The sequence below is a fragment of the Rhizophagus irregularis genome, chromosome 19, assembly GCF_026210795.1.
Source record: "Rhizophagus irregularis chromosome 19, complete sequence".
Classification (NCBI taxonomy): Eukaryota; Fungi; Glomeromycota; class Glomeromycetes; order Glomerales; family Glomeraceae; genus Rhizophagus; species Rhizophagus irregularis.
In genome coordinates, this window is record NC_089447.1 from 1927031 (window position 1) to 1937146 (window position 10116).

Below are 10116 nucleotides of genomic sequence, written 5' to 3' on the forward strand. Positions count from 1 at the left end.
GTTTTATAAGATTGCATTAGATAAATAAAATATGCTCTTTTGATAAACATAAGCCATAAAAAGCAGTTAACTTAACAGTTTTTACGTAAAGTTAAATTATTGATTTATATAATGCGCACAGTTTAAAGCTAGGTAATATGCAAAAAAGTGGCCAAATTTTCAACCATATAGATATCATATGATTTGATATATAAATCATGTGACTTATTACATATTATAAATTTATTAATATTGTTATTTATACGTTAATTATATATTATTTGGAATACGTCTGTGAGATTTATATTTTTTAACTGCATATAAATAAAACTTCTATTCCCTTTAATCCTTTCTTATATGCATCCATAAATCTCCAACTTCGCCTAGCATATTTTTGAATTTGTATTAGTGGTACTGAATTTAAAGCATCAGGAACCGTTTTCTCCAATTCTTTAAAAGTATAATCACAATTATTTCGTGTAAATTATTTTGCTGCACCCCAAAATTGTTCAATAAAATTTAATTCACAATGGAATTTTGGGTAAAAAATAATCTTATGACCTCGATCTTCAATAATTTCTTGAATTAAGGGTCTTTGTGCGGCAAAGTCAGGTTGAAGAGAGAGAATTCTAACAGCACAGCAATCATTTTTTGTGGGTGAATGAATTTTGCATTCAGAACAAATTCTTTTTAACTCTTTTTTCCATAATCCTTTCTCTTCTAACACTAATTTGATACCTTTTGGACGCCCATCTGAAAGATGCATTGATTGAATTTCCCCATCAGATTTGAATCCATTTTTAAACTTTTTTTTACCATCCGGATTAAGATTCATATGATGTACAATCAAAGCATCAGGTGCATAGGCAGCATGACTTGTAGCATTATCAAATGCAAATACACCTATAGAATCAGGATATTTTTGCTCAAAAATAGGAATTGCTTTTTTCACTATCTATTGCATATAAAATAATATTGTCTATTAAAAATAATAAAATATGCTAAATTTTCAAAAAAAAGAATAAAATAAATTAATGTAACATCCCTGTTTAACTAAATCTTTGTTTGTTCATCATCCATCATAGTTATTATCAGGTTTCATTATAACACATGCTTCTTCATCTTTAAATTTTAAACGATTATCAATCTCAGTTAAAAAGTCACTGATATGAAGACTTAATCCATTTTCCTTTTTTCTTAAAAGAGTATGATCTTTAGAGCCCCAATATATTTTTTTCCCATCATTTGCATAAAATACAGATTCATTATGCGTTACCAAAATATGCTTTTTTTCATTAGGATTTATGGTTCAATAATTACTGTAATATCTTCATCCATCGGTTTTGGCATTAATTTTTCAAGTGCTTTCATTTCCAATAAAAAATTTTCTCAGTAAGCAATAATATCTGAACATTCATGTCCATCATAATAAATATTTTTTTTACTAATTTGGAAAAACCAGCCAAGTTTATTAAGCCAAATATGCGCAGTTTTTTTTTGTTCAATTCCAATTGCTGGAAAAACAGTTTCTTCCACATAAATTTTGAAGTCTTTAATTATTACTTCACATCCTTTACTTCACAGATATTTTAAAATCATTTTATTCACATTTTCATTCCATAAAAGGCTTTTAATTTTTTGATATTTACTACGTTTAGATGTTGGAATTGTTTTATTTTTCAAAAAATTCTTTGTTTAAACACGAATTAACTCTACTTGATATTTTCCTTTTCTAATACTTTTAGCAATAATTCAACTTGTATTCATTGTTTTATATCCCATTTTACGTAAATTAATAAATTGAAAAATGAGCTGTAACCGATTTCTGCTTTGAATTGAAAGAGTTTTATCATTAAGAAGAGCTTTTAAATTTAATAAAATTGATTCAAAATCTAAATTTGCAGTTTGATTTTCAGAATCATTATCATTAGGCTTTAAAATTTCTGGAATTTTATCTTTTTTAAAAAAAGAGGTTACCGGGTTTGTGCCTTGCGCAGCAATCTTGTGTTCTGCTCTTTTTCGGCGTTATGTTTTTAATGAATTTCCAGTATAAGAAATAGGCTGAACTGCGTGAAAAATATTAGGTTTTTTAGGATCCCGGACATCACATATATAACTTACATTTGAGTTTTAGTAAATTCAATCAAAATTAGGTTAAACTCATAATTTTAGATAGAGCAAATTGATTGAAAATTAATTAATAGTCATAATTATGAGTTTTAGCAAATTGTATTGATTTTAAAAGTCATATTTTATATTTGAGCAAATTGGTACTTTTTTTTAAATTTAACTTATCCTTTTTTTTTTAACTTTATAAATAATATTTTTTAAAAATATTAGTTCAGGGTCTGGGTTATATTTTGGCCAAAATTAAGTATAATTCCGGCCAAAATTAAGCATAATGTGGGCCAAAAACCGTCCGTTTAGTTTCACAACATTTTATTTTTTAATAATTATTTATTTAATTTATTATTTTTATTAATTATTATTTTATCTATAATCTACATATTTTAATTATAAAAATTGGCAGTTTAATTTATATTAATTATTTATTTTTTTATTGATAATAAAAGAAAAGATTATTAACTCATATTTTGGGTTTTAGTAAATTAGTATAGATTTGAAATGTGATAATTTGATTTTTAGCAAATTAGGTCTATTTTAGCAGGAGCAAAAAGTACTTAAATTTATGCAGATCAGTTATGAGTTATATATGTGATGTCTGGGGTCCTGGTTTTTTAGCAGCAGTTAATATTGTTTCAAAAGCTGTTGGAGAGAGTTTGTTAAGTTTATCTTCAAACTCCTCATCATTCCATACAATATCCTCTAATTCACTATCCGTTAACTGTTCATTTTCTTTATTATCTTTACTATTTTTACTATCCTTTAATGAAATATTCTGTTCAGTTTGTTCAACTAACAAGCACTTCTGCTTTTTTATATCTCGAGCAAATTTAAGTTGTACATTTCTCTTTTTTGGAGGGTATATTCAGATTGCGGTTTAAAGATTAAAAAAATATACTTATATTGTACTTAAATTTTAATTTAAGCATATTTTAAGAATATTTTAAATATGTAAAAAATACACTTATATTGTACTTAAATTCTAGTTTAAGTATACTTTAAGTATAATTTAAGTACTTGAACAAAAAACAAGTATATTAAAAGTATATTTTGAAAGTATTTTAGGCATATTTTAAGTATATTATAAGTATATTACGAATTAAAATTGATACTTATTTTAAGTATATTTTAAGTATAAAAACTTTTCATAGGGATTACAAAGTAATATTCTATCAAATAGCAGGTTTAAATTTTTTATTTAATATAAAAAATTTTTTTTCTATTCATTTCAAGTTTTCCTTTGAAATTACCTGGCTTTAAACTGTGTGCATTGTATATAATTCAAAAAGATAATGTTTATGAGTTTATTTAATTGTTGTCATTTAATTTTTTTTTAGTTATCTTATTATTGTTATAATAACGTTTAACTCTTTGATTATCCCATGCAGATAATAAATTTTTTAGGATATTATTAATTTTCTCTTTTGTTGGCATTGTATTTTTAAGCAACAAAGGATTTAATATTTCTTTTTCTTTGTCTGTTGTAATTACTCTTTGACGTTTAGAAACAGGATTTTCAATATTTGAAGTGTTTGATTATCCATTTGAATTTTTAAGAGAAAATTGTTGAAGATTTTTATTGCTTAATTGAGATGTAGAGCAAGGTGTGTTTTTATTATTTCCTTCAAGAGTTTTCTTTTTTGTGAAGGTTTCATTGATTTTATATCTGTTTTAACTATTTCTAAATGGTGTCTTCCCTTTGTGTTTATCCGTTCAGTTTTAATAACTTCCTGATGATATATTTCTTTTATTCTTTTTAACTCTTCTTTATATGCATTATTTAATTTTACTAATCCTTCTGGAGTTAATTGTGAAGGTGGGTTTTTCATAAAAAGTTCATGTTCTATATAATTATCCATTTGAAATACTTTTACTAAATTTTCTATTAATTTCCATAGAGGATCAATTCGATTATTTACCTTACAATCTTTTCTATCATAATTATATGGATCTAAAAATTCGTTTAATAATGTATCAATTCTTTCTTTTTCTTCCTGAGTGGTTCAGATTTGAAGATTTAAATTTTCTTGATCAATAATATTTCCAATTATATTTTGTTTAATATATCCAATGCCATATGTCTTCAAAGCTTCATCAAATGCTGGATAATGACCTTTTCTTGCCAGATTAATAGAAGCACAATATTGGAATTTTCTTTCTAAATTAAGATATTTCTTAAGAATGGATAGAAAATGAACTACTGAAGTTGTATAATTATTTTTTCCTGTGACAGGAAAAAGAGGTGCAAAGGCTGTTAAACTATTACGTTGCAAGTTATAGTTACCAATACATATACCAATAAGATGACTTTTCCATATTGTAAAATATTGATAATAGAAATACCAAGCTTTGATACATATATTTTGATCTGTTGGTCCAGTTAGAATTTCTTCAATACCGATATTCTTTATTTTTGCATAAATGTGAATTGCTATTCCAGTAGCAACCCATACCAATTCCAATATTCTTCTTGTTGATCTATAGTCAACAATAGCCTAAAGTTTGTCTAAAAATCAAATACCAATTGCTGTAGCTAAATAAAAGATCCCATAGCTTAAAAAAATAGTAAGTATAACATTAAGCATGTTTTTCGAAGTGTGCCATTGACCTAATATAGGTCTTATTTTTTTCCATCGAGCATGTGATTTAATCAACCTTCTGAATATAGCCACATCTGCACAAATATCTAGATACTTATTATCATTCAATGAAAATTCTTCTTTATACATTTGTGTAATACAAAAAATTTTATTATCATCATTTGGAGAGCCGGTAGGAGTTAAAATAACTACATTAGGAGGTGGAATCAAACAACCAAAATCACATTGAGTAATAATTTCTTTTTCAATTATTTCAACATCCAAGTTTTTATTATAACTTAGATTTTCACTTTTACTCATCTTAAAATTTAGTAATCTTTCAAAAATACTATCAACTTTATTTTGCATTACACGCATTCCTAGTGTCATTCCAAAAAGAGGAGTATCAGCATTTAATTCTCTAATTTCTTTAGGCATTTCATTAATAGATATGGGCAATGTTGATTGAAATACCATTCTTAAAGTTGCATGGAAGGGTCCACATGTTACATCATATATATTATTAAATCCAAAACTTACTTCTTTGAAGTCTATGTTATCAATAACAGTCAGGTTAAATATATTATTTCCTTTTATTATCGTTTTGTAGGATCAATATTTTGCATTCTAGTCTTTTCCAACTGGCGTTCATGACGATTTGTATGTCCAATAATTGAACATTTTATTAATAATGAATGGAGTGAAGAAATCAATTTTAGTCTTCTACATAAAGATGTTAATATACTAGTAGGAAGCCAAAGGTCAAAGTAAGGAAATGCATATCCTACTAATACTGAAAGTAAAAAGGAAATGGGTTTGTTTATTTTTTGAGGATCAGATTGTTTTAAAGGTTTGTTTTGTAGTAATTTTTTTCGGTTGGAATGAATTATTTTTTTTGCCTCTAATTTTAAAAACATTTTTTCAAAGAATACTTTTAAAAATTTAGGAAATGCGTCAATATATTCAGCAATACTAGTTGGTGATTGAAGGTAATATTGATTAGTTTTTAAGTATTCATATGATTGCCATAGGACCCCGAACAATACTAATATAACTTACAAATGATCAGCATGCGTTTACTATTAACTTTACGCAACTTTTTTTTCATAGTAACGCTACGCAAACTCAAATTTTAGTTAAAAAAAAATTTTTTTTTGTAGCCAATTTAACATTTTTTATATTTTAATTTTAATTACTGTTATATCGTATGCAATTAAATAATAAAATGTATTATTTTTAACATATTTATTTGCAGAAATTACAATTTATAGTTTTTATTGTCAATAAAAATTTTCTTTTATTTATATTCGAAATTCTGTTTCTACTAGTATAATATTAAGTTCCAACTCCAAGCTCCAGTCTAAAATCTAAGAAAAGAGATAATAAAAAATGTTAGTAAAGTAGCAAACATTCTTGTATAAAAACCAAATCCCGCTTCTTTCTTCCAAACATTTACCTACAAAAAAAGATGTTAAAGAATGTTAGCTATATAAAAAAAAATCTAAAGTCCACTTTCTTTTTCCTTTAAAAACATTTACCTGTCTTGAATTCCAAGTTTCAGTCTGAAACCTATAAAAGAAAAGCCAAAAAAATATTAGTAATGGTCTTACATATAAAAAAAAAATTCAGCACACTCTTTTTTTTAAAAACACTACCCACCTGTCTTTAATATTAAGTTCCAGTCCAAAACCTACAAAAGTAAGAATGTTAGTGAACGTTTTTATACAAGAAAAATTAATTAAAATCAATTCTCTCCTCCTTTTAAAACACTTACCCATCTTAAAATTCCAAGTTCCAGTCCAAAACCTACAAAGTAAAGAATGTTAGTAGCATTCTTACATATTTATCATAACCTACTCACCCACTCACCATTTATAAACACTTACCGTTTCACTTTCAAGTTACAGTCCGACTGGAATCTTTAAAGTTAAAAAAAAACGGGTTTTTAAAAAGTAAAAAAATGTTTTTAAAACTGAAAAAAAAATAAAATCAGTTTTAAAAACTGAAAAAGAAATAAAAAAAATAAAATCAGTTTTAAAAACTGAAAAAGAAGTAAAAAAAAATAAATCGGTTTTAAAAAACTGAAAAAGAAATAAAAAAAATAAAATAAAATTGGTTTTAAAAACCGAAAAAGAAATAAAATAAAAATAAATTCTGGTTTAAAAAACTGAAAAAAAATAAAAAAAAATTATATTTTGGTTTTAGAAACTAAAAAAAATATAAAAAAAAATTAACATTCGGTTTAAAAAACCAAAAAAAAATAAATAAAAAAATAAATTTCGGTTTTAGAAACCGAAAAAAATAGAAAAATAAAATAAAATAAAAACAAATAATAAATTTCGGTATAAATTTTCAAAAAAAAAGATCGATAAATGATAATTCGATCTAATTTGATCACCCGTCACATACAATAGATTTTTATCGAAATCGTAATTAAAAAAAATTATAAAATTCTGGTATATAATAATTATTTATTTTTTAAAAATAAATCTCATATATTTATAAACTCTACGCAAACGTAATATGTAAGTTGCCCAAAAATTGACCGATCTACGCAAACTCAATTTATGGGTTTAAAATACGTTCTCATATAAACTCTACGCAAATCCAAATGTGAGTTGTATTATAGATATTCGGGGTCCTATTGCCATAATTTATTTCCAGCTATTTCTCCAAGTCTCTCAAAATCTTCTTCTTCTAATTCTTTTTTATTAGGGTAAATTGGAATCTGATTCAAGCGTGTTAATGTATGAACTATAAAAAAAGTAGGGAGTTTTGATAGTATTAAGGAATAATGAAATGTGGCAATCGGTTGTGTTGTATTTGAGTTATTTGTATTTATTTTGTTTAAATAATTTTCATTTAAACATTGAAAATAAAGAGGTAAAAAAATTTCAAGAACCTTATTTTGATATTCCTCATCTTTATTATTTTTAATATAAAATAGCCAACATGCAATTATATCTATAATTTTTTTAACATCTTGATCATGATATTTTTGATCAAAACAGGTCACCGATATTTTTTCTTTACCAGGTTTTACATGAAAATGACTGCCTTCCAATTTATAACATTTTGAACAGATGTAACGTGAATTTTTAATATCTTTGAAGGCAGGATTACAAACTGGATTACATTCTTCAAAAGCAGGACATGTATATTATCCGTTACATGCAACCTGTATATTTTTTCCTAATAATTTTTGGGAGTGTTTAGGGCAACCATTTCTTCAGCTAAAAAAGTAAAAAAGTTTTCCACAAAATAAACACCTCCGCCTATGAAGAATACTATCTGCTGTAGATGATATTTGTTTAATTTTTGAATCATGTAATTTATTCTGATCATGATTAAAGTGATAACTGCAAACTCCCAGTTTTTCTAAAGAATCACTTACTTCCAAAATTTTTTCATTATCTATTTGTTACACTCCAACTAATTGCCATAAAATTCGAAAACTTTCTGTATTTTTACACTTTTGAATTTTGCCATCTACTTTATCAATTAATACACACGAAGTCAAATTTTTTGACTTTTTTTACTCAATAACAATATCACTTTCATAATCATTATTTTTATTTTCTTTAATTTCACTTTCAAATTCATCAAAATCACTATCATTATTAGATTAATAGTTTTCATCATACCTTATGTCTGTTTCGTTTAATTCAAAAATTCTTGGTTCAAAAACGGTTTCTACTTTATCATTTTCACTAATATTCAACCAGTTTTTAACAATTTTTTGCGTTTCTAAAGTGTTTATATTCAACTCCATGATAGCAATACCTAACATTAATTCAAAAACTTTTCACAGGTCAAAAGATGTCAAATCAGGTATCAATCGGTTATCAATCGGGTATCTAATTGATGACTGATTGGTACCTGATTTGTTCAATCTGATACCAATCAGGCTGTCTGATTGATGGTCAATTTTTGCCATAATCTGACACCAATCAACTATCAATCAGGTACCTGATTGATAGTTGATTGGTGTCAGATTATTGTCAATTTTATTGTTAATCGATGGTCATTTTATGGTCAATTTGATGGTCAATTGATGGTTATTTTATGGTCAATTTAATGGTCAATTGATGGTCAATTGATGGTTATTTTATGGTCAATCAATGGTCAATTAATGGTTATTTTATGGTCAATTTAATGGTCAATCAATGGTCAATCAATGGTCATTTAATGGTCAATTTAATGGTCATTTGATGGTCATTTTATGGTCAATTTAATGGTTAATCGATGGTCATTTTATGGTTAATTTAATGGTCATTTATTGGTAGTTGATAACTTTTTATTATCATAATAAAATTTATTATAATATATAAATTATTTTACAATATTATTAAAACATACACAATTTTTTTAAAGAGCAAATGGAATTAAAATATTTCATATTATACAAAATAAAACTACTATCTCACTCAGAGTGTTCTGTAATTAGAAATTAGTAATATTTGGAAAAATATTAATATGAAAAGTTAGTAATATTTTAAAATATATTAAAAAAAAAGAAATAACATTAGTAAAATATAAAAAAAAGAAACAACATTAATAAAATATAAAAAAAAGAAATAACATTAGTAAAATATAAAAAAAAAATCATTAGTAAATTAAAAAAAAAAAAAGAAGTATAGTGTTAGTAATACTAAAAAGAGATAAAGTTAATATTACAAAGTAAATAAAACATACTTGTAAAGAGAGTAGTAAGGAAAAAGCAGAAAAGAGAGTATTTGAAAAAATAAATAAAAGTGTGTTTAGTAATTTATGCATATTAAAATCAGATCACATGCATAAAGATCAGGCCGAATTTTGATTGGTTAATAATAGATAATAGAGTCCTTAAGAGAGTGTACGATACTAGCCTGAGTTCAGGAGTTATGCACTTGTACGTGATAGCATTAATGTTAACTATAGCCAGTTTGTATGTTAATAATGTACACCCTCACTGTACATTAAGGAACCCACTTAATATATTTAATAAATCTTATTTTATAAAAAAACTATGTTAGAATTTAAAAAAAAGCAAACTAAAAATCGGATGTCCTATTTTTACCGATCCAATCCACAAGTAACTGAAGCCGATACCTATAAAAGAAAGAAAGAAAAAGAAATTAATTAAGATTAAAAAAGAAGTTTTGAAAAGCTTTTGTTTTGAAATTAAATTAAATGATAAATTAAATCACAGAATTTAACAATTAACATTCATGTAAATATACATTCTCAGAAGAAGTTAATTCCGACCATTAGTAAATAACACAATTCTTTGAAAGTATTTCTTTTATAATTTAATGTTAGACTACTTGAAATTTGCCTTACAATATTAACAGTTAATATAAAATAATTTTATTAAAAATAATTATAATTACATACTGTATATTTGATTAAGGCAAAAAAAGATATATTGAATTATAATTGTCAACTCTTATAC

General features: G+C 25.0%; 5 protein-coding genes across 5 annotated transcripts; all 5 read right to left on the reverse strand.

The window, feature by feature from the left end:
- Nucleotides 1-463: 463 nt before the first annotated feature.
- Nucleotides 464-1350, reverse strand: OCT59_010964 (uncharacterized protein; the record flags this gene model as incomplete). Its single annotated transcript, XM_066136211.1, has 2 exons — nt 464-934; nt 1300-1350. The coding sequence occupies 2 exons, from the start codon at nt 1348-1350 to the stop codon at nt 464-466; spliced, it is 522 nt and encodes a 173-aa protein (XP_066000860.1).
- A 1336-nt stretch (nt 1351-2686) lies between these two features.
- OCT59_010965 (uncharacterized protein) lies at nt 2687-3032 on the reverse strand (the record flags this gene model as incomplete). The annotated part of the gene is made up of 2 exons (XM_066136212.1): nt 2687-2895; nt 3002-3032. The coding sequence occupies 2 exons, from the start codon at nt 3030-3032 to the stop codon at nt 2687-2689; spliced, it is 240 nt and encodes a 79-aa protein (XP_066000861.1).
- A 654-nt stretch (nt 3033-3686) lies between these two features.
- On the reverse strand, nt 3687-3962 carry OCT59_010966 (uncharacterized protein; the record flags this gene model as incomplete). Its single annotated transcript, XM_066136213.1, has 1 exon — nt 3687-3962. The coding sequence occupies one exon, from the start codon at nt 3960-3962 to the stop codon at nt 3687-3689; it is 276 nt and encodes a 91-aa protein (XP_066000862.1).
- Nucleotides 3963-4106: 144 nt separating this feature from the next.
- Nucleotides 4107-5159, reverse strand: OCT59_010967 (uncharacterized protein; the record flags this gene model as incomplete). Its single annotated transcript, XM_025310099.2, has 2 exons — nt 4107-4581; nt 4759-5159. 2 exons carry the CDS (start codon nt 5157-5159, stop codon nt 4107-4109), a joined length of 876 nt encoding a protein of 291 aa, XP_025186161.2.
- A 119-nt stretch (nt 5160-5278) lies between these two features.
- Nucleotides 5279-5599, reverse strand: OCT59_010968 (uncharacterized protein; the record flags this gene model as incomplete). The annotated part of the gene is made up of 1 exon (XM_066136215.1): nt 5279-5599. The coding sequence occupies one exon, from the start codon at nt 5597-5599 to the stop codon at nt 5279-5281; it is 321 nt and encodes a 106-aa protein (XP_066000863.1).
- Nucleotides 5600-10116: the final 4517 nt, after the last annotated feature.